Raw genomic sequence first — 16,980 nt, 5'->3', positions numbered from 1 at the left:
AATGGGGGAGGCTCGGAGCCTGCCCGTCCTCCGGCACGGGCAGGACCACCCCTGACTGCCCAGCCTACAGCAGCGCGGAACGCCGGGCTGGGAGGGACCCCAAGGATCATCTGCTCCAGCCCTTAATCTCACTGCGCCTCAGCGGAGACCCCCACTCAGAGACCTCTCCGTCACCATCCCCCTGCACAGGCGATGCTCCGCGAGTCTCGGAGCTCCAAGCGCCCCGTGGATGGATTCCCTCCATCAGTCTCGGTGCTGAGCTCGGGCAGGCACACCCCACCACGTACCACCCACCAGCTCTACGGCATCCAAATGTCACCTGAGTCCCAGTTCACCTGAGACTGAACCCTGCTATTAACTGGTTCCCCCTGATCACACACCATTTCACACGTTAGTGATGCGCTACTGAAGCACTTTCTTTCAGTGCTGTCTTAAATATTTGAGTGTTACCTTTTGGGGGATGTATCATGCACAGATGTGATTATGCAAAGCAGAGGCTTGGCTGATAAAAGGTTAGTAAGTGATTTATAGGTCGCAGAAGTACATTACAATACAAAGGTGTTATTAGCATATCACAAACAAGTTAGAGGTAACTTTTTACTTGACTCTTCCCAGGTTTGAAGAGCCAATCAGACATTCATACGCACCCACCAATCAATCTTTAAAATCTATTTAGAAATACAACATTAGTAAAAAACGTACAGGTATGTTTGGACAAGGTAAGGGCACTCTTTAGAAATCTGCTCTTCCCCCATGTGACTTCTCGCAAGTCACATCTTCTTATTCATACACCTCAAGTAAGCCTCAGTATTATTACCTGCACTGTGCAGATGGAGAAACTGAGGCATGGGGAAACATGGTCACTAGGCAGGTTGATCAGAGAGCCAAAAGGACTTACAGCTTCAGTGTGATGCACAAGCCAGCACGTCTGTTCTATACCATCTTAATTTTTGCTATCAGTCTTTGTACTTCTTCTCCGAGAAGAAAACTAGGATGAAGCACCCGTGCAGCAGAACTGAGTGAGCCCTTTAAGAGAGATACTGCAAGACCTCAGCTGTAGGGTACATCAGTGTGGAGTTCTAGGAGCAAGGCAAGCCTTGCAATTACCCCAAATCTTCCTGCAAATCTCTCTTAATAGTCACAGACTGTTCCTGCATCGATCTGCCACTCCCTCATCCCGCTCTCACCTGGCCTAACCACGCAGTTTCTGAGACTTACTTCTTTCCACCCAGCAGGGACGTAAACAGTACAGAAACACAGATAAAAAGCTGTGTAAACCACCAGGCAAACCCTGCGCAGAGCCCAGGCTGCTGTGGCGCGGGCAGGAGCACAGCTGGTGTGCACCGTACCAAGCTGCTGAGATTCACAGCCCGAGGCTGGTGGGACATGGCGCAGAGGGCAGAGCCGCCTTCCCACGCGGACACGGGGTTTAAGGTTTTCTACCAGAAGGCACTAGGATGGGGCTGTCCATAGCGGTACTTCTACAATGGAACCAGAGCAACAGCGCAGGTCCTCAGGTATCGTACCCAGACGACCTTTATTGTCCAGGAGCTCCCCAGACTGGTCGGAGGCCTGGCAATTGCACTGGCCCTTGGCAACAGCCTCGTGGTCTTGCAGAGAGGTTCCTATCTACAGAAACTATCTGCGGCTCCTGGATCACAGCAGTGAAAGTGGAAAAATCCCAGGCTGTGTGCACAGGGCTGTTCTGCTGGCAGGTTCTGAGCAGCTCAGCAGGCCTGGGTCTGCGCGCAGGAACTAGAAAGTACTTTAACACAAAAATAGAGCTTTATGAATACCAAAACAACATGACAAGGCTCGTGGCTCTGAAATATCTAACACATTTAAGAACTGCATTTTTTCAGGGAGTTTTTCAGTTAGAGAACTCCAGGTAAACTATTTTTCAAAGCCTGAAATAATTCACGTACACTTAGTAACAACACAGGAGAAAGGGGGGGAGGTTTTCTAGTATGCACTTAAGTATGTAAGATTGTCATTCCAGTGTATTACAGTTCATTTTGCACATTATAGTTCTCTCTTAGCAAAAGCACAGGTTTAGCAGCATATCGTCATCTTTACGCCAAAGACTCAAACAAAATTATTATTCTGTAGTAAGTCTCAAAAACTGGAGACTGGATGCTGGAGTGTGACTGAACTGAGACTGATTCTGCATCTGCAGAATGCCATGTCCACACAGTATCACTAAAACCAGAGATTTCAGTAGAAATTCTTGCATGTTGTATGTACTCTAGGCTGTTTATAATTTTTGGCTGACTATCTCAGATTACTTTAAAAAAATCCATTTGAATTTTCTTAATATTTTCGAAGGTACAATTTATGTTCTCATCTCAGTTCTCTTGCCTGTAGTCTTCTGCCAGTGGTTTTATCTTAAGATGGCTATTCAGTATTGAAAAGCACCTAGAATAATGTAATTTCGAGTTCCAACAGCACAGTGCTTTCAAACTAGTTGCATTTCTCCTCTTCAGTACGTTCTTGCTATTCATATTGTTTATAGCCACTCAGCAAATGAGAGACAAGATTTACGCTCGCCTGGCGCTGGTGTCTCAGCACTAAGATCTGCTGAGACACTGGTACCTGTAGCTCAGGAAGTCTTTCTTGCAAGAAGTCTTTCTCACTTCAGAAAAGGAGTGTGCATACCTGCAGCGGACACTCGATGTCAGTTTTCAAGAGCTGATTTCCTTGGCTCAAAATTTTCCCTTCGCAGCAGCTTTAACTCTCTCAGTTCTTGGGGCCGTAAACTCTGGTCCACACCAGGAGTTAGCTTGTAATTTAAAGGAGATTCAATATAACCGTTCCTGTACAGACAGACCCGCTTGCAGAATTCAAAGGTGCTAAACATAATGCCGAAGTATGGGACAATCTGATAAAACAAGAAAAAGGCAACACAAGATAAAACAGCAATGCTAGACTCATCAGTAGCACTCTTAGCATAGATGTTTTTAAAAAAGGGAAACTTCTAGGACTTCAGATCTGATCTGATCTGCTAATAGAGCTGTGCTCACTTACATAAAATCAGAGTCTCACCTCAACTAGGCTGGCACCTGCAGCATGCTGGAAGTAGGAGTTTGTTACGGGTATGTAACTAATTATAACAATACTGTGAGAAACAAGGTCTGTCCTACCCTGTAGATTATCGCAACTTGCCAAATACCTACGCGAATCCTAAGAAACCTCAGCAAATCCCGGTAAAATCTACATACAGCAGAGTGCCTGAACAATATTCTTCTTTTGCCCCAGGCAGAATCAGCAGTTCTGGTGCCATGCGGCTTTATACCGGCCAAGGCAGGGCCAGGCAGACGCAGGGCCATCACGATCAATCACATCATCACTCAATTACCGCTCATTAGCTGACCTCTAACAGCCCACGTGGGTAATCCTCACCGCAGCACTATAAAATGTATTCATGTAAACTAAATTACCTTCTGTTTAAGCTTCTGTGCTTGATTTCACGCTTTCAGCTCCGCAAGGGCTGCAGTAACCGACAGGCACGCATTACAGAGCTGGTCGAAAGCCCTACTTGTGACTTCCGGGGAAGCACAATTTTCTTCACGGCTCGGTACAACATGTCAAAACTGGAGCTCGGTCGAGAAGTAGAACCTGTTTAGCTGTCGTAAGTAGATCACGGGCAATCCCCATACATACCCTATCCTGTGTGTTAGCAGCACTCCCTTCTCTAACGATGTGCAAAGAAGGAACTTGAAAGTAATGGCATCCAGAAGCCCAGCTTACGTTTGGGGAAACATGACCAAACCAAGTTCCAAAGCGGGTTTATAACCTGCCTGAGGTTACACCTGTTCTGACACAGACCCTGTCATCTGTAAGCTGCTAATAATATGGAGGCATCTCGAAAGCTTTATAACTCTAACTGTCCAAACGTGTGTCTTGACTACTTCAGGACAGTCTTTGACTGGGAAGACAGCAAAACCTCACCTTGAGCAGACTGGGGGTGAGTCCATTCCAAAGTCCGAGCACACCTTTGTTCTTCACGGTTTGCCGGAAACAGTCAGCCATGCCAGTAAAGTGGACATCAACCGCTCCATAGTGGGGGAGCCAAGGACTCTGCGCCTGTTCGAGAGACACCCAGGGGGATTTAGAACAAGCAAAGGACAACCAAAGTAATCGAAGATAATTATTTTCTCCATTCCGGTACATAAGGAACGCTTAATGCCAGGTTTCAACAGACTGATTTGGATTCTCCCACCAACCCAAAAGAATCAGCTACTTTGCCTTGAAATACGAACTAAGGAGGGAGGAATTCACTCTCTGATAGGTACAAAAGAGCAAGAGAGAAGTAATTTCACACAGCGCTTCCTTTAGTGCTGCGTCTAGAAATAAATCCCACCCTTGTGAAGACAAACCACCTGAACCAGAGCCACATAACCCACCAGCCCCACATCTGCCAGCTGCTCAGCTCTGGGGAGAGGTTTTTCACAGGACTGGCAGTGGAGCACCTACGGGAGGGAAGCTCGGGGCCAGCCCCAGATGCCACGCTGCCTTCCTGTAACTCTGCTCAAAAGAGAAGAACGCGCTGCCTTGACTCTGGCTGTTGAGGCCGTGCCCACGCTGCAATGAGCAGCACTCATGTACCGCGGGTTGAGCAGCAGCAGCAGCCCCGCAGGAACAGAAGAACAGAGATTTCAGCCCAGGCTGTACGAGCCCCGCAAGGGCTGTAGGGGAGCAGTTGGTGCCCGTGCTCCTGTATCTTTGCTGCATGGTCAGTTGATCCGGACTGGTAACATTCAGCTTGGGAGCAGCCTGCTGGATTGCAGCTACATTTCCAACTGCAGTACAGACAGTGTGTGCTCACATAGAAGATGTGTAGCGGGTCATTTTTAACAGCAAAATCCCTCCTTCATTAATCTCCTGCTGCGTTAGCACAGACAGGATAACCTGACCTGGAATAATCCCATCCTCATCCATCTGTGCACACGCAGCCATGGGTTTATTTTGCATTGGCAAATGGGGGTCTCACTCAAACGCTTCTCAGTCAGGAGGGTGTGGGGACCCCAGGACACAGGCTGATGACTTGGTATGTACAAGCTGATCTCCACAGGGCAGAAGTTTGATAAAAATGGGACTTGTACTGTTAACTGGCTGGTGAATATGGATACCATTATCCCCTCATTGATCTGAAACACCACGCGGTGCAGCATTTTTTCCCTCCTTGGCCAGACTAATCGACAGCTTCTCAGAGCTGCTAAGCCTACGACAAGCCTCTCATAAATCAACAAGTGGTGATGATACCTTCTAGATGCCTCAGCTATAGCATTTCAAATACTTGGCAACTTAGATGCTGGAAATGGAAACAGATCAAAACTCATGCTCCCGGTATATAAGCGAAGTTGCTAATCAAACAGTTTTAATGCTGTTGCATCCCTTTGCGTTACTGGCAAGTCTACTGCTAAAATTAAGAAATTAACAAAAAATCCCTAATCACCCCTTACACTAACTGCATAGGCTTATCTACAAAAAAAATCGCATATCATGATTTTTTCCTCACTTTTTTTGTCCATGATGGAAATGCACATGAAATACTTCTGATGGCAGGTAACAGGTAAAACCATACAGTTTCCTTTTGACCTCTCTTTTGTGGAGGTTCTTTTTCCTTAGGCGGTGATTTTGAGAAAGCAGCTGTCTGCACTGAGAAAGAAGGCAACAGGCTTCCACCACCTGATTTGTTATCTTCTGGATTCCCTCTATCATGTGCTGGCTCTTTTACCCCAGACAACAGCAGAGCTGAGGATTTAATCCATGGTCTTTTACACTTTAAGAAGGAGAGAACAGAAGCACTTGCTTCTCTCTGAACTTTCTCAGCTGCGTTCCTGATGTCTAAGAGAAGGATCACATCTATGGGGAGAAAGTATTTCAGCTGTCCTAACTGCTCATCCCCAATGTGTCTACATCGGCAATGGTAACTCCATGGGCCTTCCATAATTCCTAACTGTGGTGCAAGCTCCCACAGCTTCCCATTTTAGGACTCGGAAAGGCAGATGTCATGGGATTTAACCGCTGTGATTTTACAGTATTACCAGCCCTGACTTTGCAGGTAGTTCAAGGTAGTGGAGCTAGTCTGGTAGCCAAGGGTCATGCTACTGCTCACTTGCTACACGGAAGCTCAGCTGTCTGCTTGGCTCTGTTACTCAAAGGGGTGTAAGGGTTTAAAAAGCAATAGCTAAATCCAACAGTGAGAAATAGAAAAGTAACCTTTCACTCCTTAATCCACAGCACTTGAGAAACTCCTGCACAGACTCTCATGACAGTATTATAGAAGATGCTGAGTGCTAAAACTGAGACTTCAGGGGCCAGTTCCACCAAGAATGGTGATACTAGCTCCACCGATGCACTGAAGAGCACTCAAACCATGTAAGTATCCTTAAAAATGCAACAATGGTCATAGGAGAGCTGGATTCAAAACCTGGTCTGCTTTCTGGACTGTCAGCCAGTTTCCATGAGCCTTTTTGTTAAAGGAAGTTATGGGCAGCCAAGCAGTGAAGAGGGAGAGGTTTCCAAAGCGCTTCAGGAAAGCAGGGATCTGTTAACATATGCCTGCCTGTCTTTTTAAGTCCCTTTGCAGGAGGCAGGGCATGACCTGCCAGAATTAACCGCGTGAGTTTGACTTAATCCCTTCCTTACTGTACGCAGTGCAAAGGCACGTGTCAAAGGGGTTTGGTTACAGCACTGTTGACAGCACCAAGACAGGCAACAAGCACACTGTGGCCTCCAGTACGATTCTGCACACATCCAGAGAACAGTTAAAAAGCAACAGGTAAGTCAAACCCCCAGATTTCTAATTTACCCACAGACATCGAGCTCTTAAGAGATTTACTGAAAGATTATTTATAGTAGCGTTCACCACGGTTACAGCCACGTTCAAGACTTCAGGCTGTGGGGTGATGAATGCTTTGCCAGTGTTTCTGCTTTACAGGAGCAGTATGTTTCTAGGACCCCACACTCAGTATTTAAATAACAATTGTCCACCGAATCTCAGAACCACCTCCTGCAAAAGGAAAACTAAAAACTGCATCAGCGTGTAGTTAAAACATCACTACTTTGGAACACAGATGAACAAAGTTAAAATGTATTAATAAAAGGAAAAAAAATAGGAAGGCGTTTCATTTGGCTCTGTTTTTAGTGAAAAGAAGGGCTGTGGACTTTGGGTGGTTCTGCATCACCTAAGCATGTCTACAACACCGCAATCCTCACAACTGCTATGGCACCAGAGCCAGAAAATGGAAGTAATGAAAGCTATCAATCTAGTTTCTCTCTCTTTTCTATGACACAAATCAAACAGCTAATCCCATACAAAAAAGATGAGGTTTATGACCAAGATGTTTCAAGCCATGCCCTCAAAGCAGCTTGAATTCGTTTCTTTTGGCACCCCTTGACTCTGGGCTGCTGCATGGAAGCCTGTTTGTTACGAACATTTTTACAGACTTCCTTCCTCCTGGTTACAGCTGTCTCATACCGCAGAAGGCTGGAGATACAGCACAGCTCGCGGCGCTGATAACAGAGCGCCGAGCTGTTAGTCACAGCAGTAGCGGGGCTAAGTTGCTGTATTTTTACTTCGGATGGATGATGGGTTCTCTAAATGATTAAAGCACATCAGATGCGGAATTGGCTCCATCTGCTCTCTCACAAACAGAGTCTTTTAGCATCCAGAGGCGGCCAAGCCTGCAAAGCCACTGTGATACATCCCCAATGTTAGCGTTCTGTTCTGTTTCGACAATCCAAACCCAAGAGAGACAGACATGTATAAAAATCATCAAAACCCAACTACATGCACTCACATTTTTTTATATAAACAAAATATTTAAATAAGGGTGAAGTATCATGGGAAAACTCAAGTTAATTGTTAAAGGTGTTACCTGAAGACTCTCCAGACACCACCTTTCCCATTGTCTGCATCCCAAGATGACTGCCAGAACAACATGCTCCCATTTGGGGAAATAATCTCACAGACTCTTATAAAGATTTCGCCTTCGACAACCTCTCCCAGCCCCTCTCCTCCTCCTCTTAGGATGGAAGGATGGATGTAGCCCATCAAAAAATCAATCACTTTGAACCTTTCCAAGGCTCACAGTAGCCACACACGGACCAAGAAGAGACCACCGGGTCAGGAAATGGCAGAGGTGGAGGTTTGGCCACTTGAGCCTGAGCCCAGAGCTGTGCAGATAAAAATTCCCATGTGCACTTTAGGACATTTTGGTTTGCAACTATATGAATTTATATGTATCAAGAAACTATTTGGAAGTATTTCCCTCTCAATCTACTTTTTTCCCCCCTTCCCTGTTCATAAAGTTTGTTGGTACAAAGATTTACTATTTATTTATTTTTTGAGGATGCTGTACTGTTGGCACAATGTAGAAACATCCACTAACAGTGAATAGCTGCCATAGGTGGTATGCTACCCTGACTGCAGATACAGTAAAACTGCTCGTTATTTATCCATTTTCAACATTCAGGTGGCCTACACTTTTGATCAATTAAAAAAAATTACAGGAAGGCACTTTACAACATGGCTCAAGAGTTCATGCTCTTAATCTGGAAGCTAAAATAAGAAGTCTTTACAGTCTGGGTTAATAAGGACACATGCACAGGCAGGCGTAACTGTAGTTGAAAGGAAACTGAAGGACTAAGATTGCAGTTTTCATTCATTCAACAGAAATTTACCTCAAGTGAAGGCTGAATGCTTGAAAGAGAATTTCATTCCACTCAAATAAGAAAGAATTAAAATGTAAGTAAGTATTAATATTGGGGAACAAAGCATGCATTCTCCTGGGCTCATCAGTCCTTCCTCCTGAAGACAGCCTTACTCTGCAGTCATTGTCTTTTCTGTGTCAGTGTTTGGTAATGCTGACCCACCTCGGCTAAGGTCCACTAAAGGCATTCGGGCATGTAGGAAGGGACATGATGATGAGCTATCAGGAGACAACTGGTTCCACAACAGCACAGCAGAGCAGCTGACCTCCAGCTACCTGCACTCTAGGAACATGTGGTCCTTTCCTCTGCAACCTGAACTGGGGACAGATCATCTTGCCTTTCTGACATCAGTGGCACTGAACGAACAAAACCATTTAGTGCTTGATCAGAAGTTTGACTCTTAGCTTTAAAAACACTATTGCCAGGCCTGCTGTACCCTGAGGCATCTCAGTTTGTTGCAGAATCCCTCCTTTGCTACTGACCCTACGCCTTCCCCTCCTCTGCAGTAGGAAGAAAGCTTTGATAGGGAATAGTGAGGTCTTTTTCCACAAGGCAGTGCAAACCCCTTGCATGGACACCTCTGTGTGGTGCCTGAATGACTTGTGATGCTTCAGCTCGATCCTTACTAATGGGTGCACCATTTTCACGCATGTTAGCACTTGTTTATTTCTGGTGAAAACCCTTAGGCAGACCAGCTCAGTCCCACACTTCACACAGTGAATTGCAATGCTAGTTCCTACATCTCCTGCTGTCTGTGTAGGAACCAAGTAGGAACTGCAGAAAAAATTAGTTTTACACAATTGAGGCTTTAGAGGGGACATATTTCCATTGGCCTCATGTGGGTGAAGTAAGGAATTGCACTAAATCAAAATAAATCAAATATAGAAGAAGAGAGTGCCCATAAAGTTTCAGGTCCTTTTATGGGGTATTTTGCATAATTAATCACCTTACATGCCTTACATCACCACCATTCTAAGCACAGATGGCTGGACACAAGGCTGTCCTGTATAACAGATGCACAAGTACTCATGTTAGTGGTACCGGTGATCGCTGTCACTCTGGAGACATCACTGTCTCCCCACTGAAAATTACAGCTCTAGTAGGGTACGCAGAGCAGCATACCCTAACCCGTGTCTGGCCGTGGCAGCTGGGTGAGCTTACTGAGTTTAAAAAGGTGGGCTGAGTTAACCCGTCTGATTCGGCCCAAAGCAGATTAAAGAGCTCTCGTTCACACCACACTGATCACAGAGCTGAGGAGGCTGTAAGAGGCTGGTAGCCACGCTCCGCTGGCACTACCAAACCTAGCAGTGGGAGCGTTGAGGCCACGTCAGTGTCTGGGAAATGGACTGGAGAGAACCGCATTCTGCCTCCGTCAGACCTCCGGTATTTCGAGTCGGTACACTGTGTTTTCCCTTTTTTCTTCGGCAGACTGTGCTGCAGTGCTAACGTACCTCACAGCGAGTGCTACACACCTACCACAGCACAGCTCCTTGGACGAACGGGGCTACAGACCACTAGGTGTAGCACAAGGCAGACCTGACTTCTAGGTCAGCCCAGTCCTGCTTCCAGTTCTTGATTTACTATTTTTCCCTCTTATCTAATTTTTCCGCTGGCACTGTTCAGTGTTCACTTCTCAGGCAGTCAGTCTTCATGACTGTCCTTGGTGGAAGTCTGGGGATCTAAGAGAAATGCTTCTGAGGTTCGTTCAGATGCACAAAAGCTGATCCAGGCTGTTACTGAAGGCAAAGCCCATGTTATGCTCAATAGCTTTTTTCAGGCATTGTCTCAACCATTTACAGGACCAAGTACTTCCCAAAGCAGCATGGCACTATTCTGCAACAGCCTCAGAGAAAGTGGTATAAAATATCTTCATAATAACATCAACAAAACAATAAAAAATGCTGGTAGATCAAAATAATTAGACATATGGGGAAAGAGAAGGAAGGAAGGGATTTTACCAAAGCCAAAACCAGGTCTATTACCTGTTTGCTAACAATCAGAGGAGCCGATCAAACTGGTCCCAAGTTCAAGTACCACCCAGGGCATGGCTGGCTGATGCCTGAAGACCAGCAGCAAGAAGGGGTGCACGAGATCATAGGGATAAGTAAGAACTCGCACAGCAGCTTCCCCCTCAGGCGAAGTATTTTTTGAGTTTCGTCTCTATCTGTGCCCTTGTTTTCATAAAACTTGAAGGAAGTTAGTATCTCTGAAACCACCACTCTGTCAAGTTTAGTTGGAGTTGGGCAGCAGGATCAAAAGTTATTGGGGCAAGGACAGACAGCTAGCAAACCTACAAGCCTTGGTGCCACAGGAAATCAGGCTAGAAGTGGTAATATTGCTCCTCATGTGCTCCCACACTACGGAATTTGCCACTCTGTGCAGTCAAATGTCTCCATCTCTGAAAATTTTCAGGGCTCGGGCTCCCAAGCTGTTCACTGTTAAAGGGTCTCCCTGCACGAAGTCTCAGAGCACGTATGCTTTTGAGATGTCGTGTGAACCTCATGACCCAAAAATGACTTCTTATTTTTAAACGGGGTCATGACTCCAGTAACTTTCATATTCCCAGCTGACAAGAGCACAGATCTCACAAACAGCAGGGACGCCGCAGCTCGAGAGCTTTCAGAGGCTGCCAGCACCAGAGACCATCTCCAGTGACAGAGGACTCTTTGCAAGTTGCTCATATTTAAGCAATGTAGGAGCGCTCTTCTCATTTCAGCAGGGAGAAGGTGCTTTTCTAATGAACATTTATCGTTTTCTTTAATGAACTTCAGACTAGGAATGTGCCCACAGGGCAAGAGATGGTGAGGCAGCCTGTTTACAGTGTATGTAAGGGAATGACTGCTTATTTTTCTCCATGTTATTGAGAACTCAAAGTATTTACATCATCTACAACACATTTCACACTTGCAGAGCATCTTCTGCTACAAAGAACCAAACGAAAACCCCAACGACAGCCTCCCCCTCCAACACAGTGCAGGTTTATAGGCCTAACTCATTCACTTGTGTCACCGAAGAGAGGCCACTTCTCGGGTGATGCATGGTAACGGTCTACACTAACCATGAACCGTGACTCTCTTTGTTTACGGCAGTGGAGGGAATTCAAAGCCTGGACTTTAGAACAAAAAAATCACTACTGAACAATGCTTTCCTGACAGAGATGTCCTCACAGCTTGAGAACACTGTGCAGCCAGCACCAAAAACGGGCTGAATCCTGAACAAGCACACTAAAAGTATGCTTGTTCTGTATTGTAAACGGTAGGTTTGATGTAAACCTATTCCTGAGTAACAAGTTTCAGTCACACAAATTAAAACAAATTATACCATCAAAATATGCAGACAGGACTGAGCTTCTGCAAACCACACGCACTTTGTTCATGTAAGTGGTGAGGAGTAACTATAGTCGTTGGCGTATCTGTGAAACTTTAGGGTCATCTTGGTGCTTTTTGCCTAACAAAACTACTGAAGCCACCGGTCAGTTTGTCTGAGCAGGGCCAGCTGGGGGTATCCGAGCCTTCCTCTGAGCATCCTGTGCACAGCGGGAAATGCCAAACTTGGGTTTGCACCGACCATTTGCATGTTTGTAGGTTTTCAGTTCTACATGTAGCCTGGGATCAGTGTCACTCTAATAATAATCTTCTGTACGGCATGTAACAGCTCTAAATTCATCTTCCCTTACTGAAATGTCAGAGCTCAGTCCAATATGCACTTACGAAGGTCATCGTAGGCAAAAAGATGACAGAGGCAAGTGGGAACCTATTACCAGTGCTTCCCTTAGATCCAGACTCATCCAGAGGCAAGTATTAACCTGCTTAAGGTGAGAAGAAAAAAGAAAAAAGATGTTCTTGTACGCAAGTCTGCAAGGTAAAAGTGCAGTACTTGAATATCGCTTAGATACTGGATTTAACAAAAATGTGATGCTGTGAGGTAAGGAAAGAAAACCAAGAGTAACAGTCAGAAGGATATAAAGATCAGTAAGTTTTTGTTCAGAAACTGATATAGCGTAAGAGTGAGTCAGGAAAGCATTTAATATAGGACATCCCGTTGAATAACCCTCTCCTTCACTCATCCCCTTCTACGAATGCACAACGAAAGCCGTATTTCCATGCCGAAACATGCATACAGTACCTCTTAATTCTCTAACATGCCAATCAGGAGCAAAGTGAAAAAAGGAAGACAAAGGAATAAAATTAGGATAAGCACAACATAGAGAACTCACATATTCAGTAAGACTTGCTCATATTAATTAACATTTCTTAGAAAAAAAAAACACATTCAAGTATATTTAGGAAACACAGCATCTTTGTAAAAAAAGAGGTAAACATAATAAAGATAATTCTAATAGCAGAGGGGGAAGAAGCCATGGTTACAGAGCAAATCTAACGTCATAAATCGTCACCAAAACACAGAGGCAGAATTGTTCGAGCAGTCAGCTCCTACTCCCACAGATGTCAGTGACAGAAGCTGCTGATGTCAGAAGTGTAGGATTCAGATATGTAAAATGAGAAAGGATGAAACAAAATTATTACAACTGAGATTAAAAATAACCCCTTATCCTTTCTTCCACAGCAGAAGTTATTTTCTAGTCTGTGCAAACAATTCAAGCATTACCTATATGAGGAGATAGATGGAGCTAACTCTTCCAACACTGCCTAGCAGGTCAGGGAAAGATCTGAACTGGATCTGTTCTGGTCTCAGGCATGTAGTCCATCCCAGAATCAGAGAGCACAGCCTTGTGTTCCAGTTTCTCACGTTTTGAAGCTCCTGAGACTGCCTTACAATTCCCTGGTTCCCCATCACCAACCGTTTCACTGGAAAAGTCTTCTTTGGCAATATACTACCTCCATCTGTCAGATCAGTGGGACGGAAGGAAGGGAGAGGATTCGGATACTGACCGCCACAGTGTGCTGAGTTCCCCTTTGTACACAAAACCAATGTGCATTGCTTCAAAAGACCCCCATCGTTTCCCTGCATGCACTGCAGAGCACTCCCACCAGCCCCGCGGGGAGCTAAGGCTTTGGTACACCCCTCTTTCCATCACCGGAAAGTGGATCACTGAACGGAGGCCCAACAGAATGTGATGTCTGAGAAAAACTGTGATCAGAAGTATCAGCTCCCCTGTTTTCTACAGAACACGGAAAAGTCTGGAAGCTCTTTTTTCTTTCCTCTTTATTGTCCCCATTTCTAGGTCCCTTTGCATGATACCTTTTCCGGTGCTGTCCTAGACATTTCTCTCTTCTGACCATCCCCTCCTGCAAACTGCACAAAGCAGAGCTGAGCCCTGCAAAGCTGGGCCATAGCCTGGTGCTAACCATGAAAATAAAACTTCTTGGGTGATCTCACATGAGTTCCAGTGAGCTCTTAGTATCAGCTTGGGTGTGATTTTCAACAGGTCTCTTTTCTAGACAGACTTCCATGACTTATGTCATTTTCAGTACCAAACAAACCATGGGCTTTCACAACTAGGCAGCTAGTTCTTCTGAAACACCTTTGCCTTCTCCCATGCCTACAAAATAAATCACTGAACAGGAGGTGTTTCTCTAGGCTTGGAAAATCACTATTCAGTTGTTGCAATGCATCTAGGAAAAAAAAAAAACAGCTCTCTGATGTTGAGCCTTTTTTCCATCCGAACTATTTTTAGCATATTCACTTCCGACATATTTAGGCAATAAATCCAGTTCCCTTCTTATTTCTAGAAATGCCAGTCGGATGTTTTAAGCATCCCTTTGGTGGAAGAGTACAGCCTAGTGGCAGGAAGATGAAAGCCAGGCCTGTTCCACCTCTCTACTTGCCTGTCAACAGAAAGCTTGACACAGAGCTTATCACACCAGTTACCACTGAAAGTTCCCTTTGAACTGATTATGAAAACGGAGTGCTCGAGTAACTGATATATCAACAGAAAATACTGAAAGGAAAAGAGTACAGGAAATGCCTTTCTTTTCGTTATCCTCTAGGGCATTTATTCTTTTGAGCCTAAGGATATAAAGACTTAAGGAATAAATGCTTTTCTTAGACCCACTGATGCAACTGGGAAAACTCACCAAGTTTTCATGCTCAGAAGCTATTCCTCACCTGACACAGTTTATGAGATACCTGATGAAAGGGCTCAGCTTAAACTATGACTGGTGGACACATCAGCTACAAGAGCTGGTCTAAGAAAAGGCATTACTTCTCCTGCTGAGGCCCTCTGTGGTGGGATGAAGAGAGGGCAACAAAGGCTTCTGTGCCACTGGATCTGAGCTGTCTGAAAAAGGGAACCTGGGGAGCAGGAAAATCACTGTTTCACTGACCTTTTGCTAGCCTGTGACTTACCAACCAGGCTACCACGTGATGAAGGGGATGGGGACCTATATAATGCTGTCATACCTAATGACTGCTTTTTTTATAAGGCCACAAAAGCTTCCCATAAATCTGCAGTCCCATGAACTAGGCTGGAAGAACAAACTCACACGCTTCAGCTGGAGAGCCACCGGATGATGGCAGCTATTCACTGTCACTCTACCAATGAAGTTCTAATGAAAAGACAACATCATCAAATGAATTATGTCAGTGAGACAGAATAAGGGTAGTGGTTGTTTTGTGGTTTGGTGGGGTTTTTTTAGATCATTATTATTAAACTCTCAGGAGAAAGGATCAGCAAGAGAATATAAAATGATATAGTAACTTGATATAGTAACTCTCATGTTGCTGATGCTCCAGGAACCCAGCTGCTGGTGCTGCTGCTGAGTCACTTGTTAACAGAGGAGTCAGAAGTAAGAAATGAGGATAGTTCTGACCCTTCAGACTTAGTATCTGCTGTGAAAGGTTCTTGGGGAGGTAGGTGAAGACACACAGGCTCTGAAAATGATGTGGATCCCATTCATCCTGCCCACCACCAAGGGGACTGAGTGCCTGTATCTGACTGAAGATTTGCCAATTCTGAACTGTGAGACTTTGATGGAATTGCCATGAAAAAAAGAAAAGAAGAAAACAAAATAAATACTCTCAGGATCTGAAAGTATTCGTGTATTCCACGAAGGACTTGAACTCACCTTAGAAGTGTAACAACACACTGTAACAGTAATTTTCAGACTTCAAAATAAAAACAAAACAACTCCCCGAAACCAAACCAAAACCCAATGAACCTAACACAAAGTCTGTAGCCTACTGGTAAGAGAAATAAAGTGGCACTCATGATCATTTGGCTAGTCTTGTCCCAAGCTCCTGCAACAAGCACCTATAGCAAAGCACTCGTAGCATGTACCTGCATCTTCCTCTTGACGGTCTCAAAGGGGAAAGAAAGTGTCTGTGCCACAGCAGCTGCTACGCAGCCATTGATGAAGTTCTGAAGAGGGGTGAAATGAACTACGGGTTCTCGCCAGATTTTGTCCAGATTGATGTAAACAAAGAACGAGCCCGCGGAAAATGGGACAGCACCTAGAAAGCAAACCAGACAGTTTTGTATCAACACACTGTACACTAAGCAAACAGAGCTGCTCATCACATAACTTAGAAGGATGGGATGAGCTGCTGCCAGCTTACACCTCACATTGCCCAAACCTGATCAATATTTTGGAGAACTTAACTTTTTAGTCACTGGTTTACAACCAAACACCCATATTGCAGCATCTAGATGTGCTGATAAGGGGCATACATTTACTTATTAAAATGTGCAAAACTGCTGTCCTTGTTTGCTTCGTTCATGCTCTCATCCATTTTATAGTGGGATTATACATTATTATTATTATTATGATGCATTTTTTATAATGCCATACTGTGAAAAAGTGGAGTCAAAGTTAAATGGCATTTCTTAAAGCTAAGGAGAGTAAATAAACAATTAGAGAGTTGTTTTGATTAAAGAGAGAATATGACTAATCTTCATTTTCACATCAGTTGTACATTACTGCTCATCCTGGTTTCACTGAACAGCTAGAGAGACACACTCACACCTAGACAGGAATCAGGAACACCTCTGTGTGTGTATACATATATAATTTTTTTAAGAGTTAAATGGCAGAAATCTTGCATCCAAGCACAACTAGATCATCTACACAAGAAGGAAAAGAGTATTTTGGTGAACGCTTAACTGTACATATAATGCTACGCACTTGATCATCATTTGAAGCAATAAAGCTGCAGCAGAGGTAGTTGGTATTGTTGTGCCTTGTAATTCTACATATCTTGTACAGGAGAAAATTACTATTTGGCTTTGAAATCAAGGGAGCAAATGAATGTGTAACATAGCTGCAATAATTCATGTGCAACAAGGTGATTTTTTCTTTCCCT

The 16,980-nt window shown here is 44.5% G+C and overlaps 1 protein-coding gene across 1 annotated transcript in view; it reads right to left on the bottom strand.

The window, feature by feature from the left end:
* Positions 1 to 2,674: 2,674 nt before the first annotated feature.
* The window catches only part of SLC25A43 (solute carrier family 25, member 43), a 16,851-nt gene continuing 2,545 nt past the window's right edge, over positions 2,675 to 16,980 (bottom strand). Inside the window, exons 3-5 of the mRNA XM_010131349.1 lie at positions 15,959 to 16,131; positions 3,949 to 4,083; positions 2,675 to 2,878 (exon numbers count right to left, since the gene is read on the bottom strand). Coding sequence (XP_010129651.1) covers positions 2,675 to 2,878; positions 3,949 to 4,083; positions 15,959 to 16,131 — 512 coding nt within the window. The remainder of the gene's footprint in view (positions 2,879 to 3,948; positions 4,084 to 15,958; positions 16,132 to 16,980) is intronic.

This window comes from Buceros rhinoceros, unplaced genomic scaffold (genome assembly GCF_000710305.1).
Source record: "Buceros rhinoceros silvestris isolate BGI_N320 unplaced genomic scaffold, ASM71030v1 scaffold45922, whole genome shotgun sequence".
NCBI lineage: Eukaryota > Metazoa > Chordata > Aves > Bucerotiformes > Bucerotidae > Buceros > Buceros rhinoceros.
The sequence above is the reverse complement of the archived record's forward strand: the minus strand, read 5'-3'. Positions and strand labels throughout refer to the sequence as shown.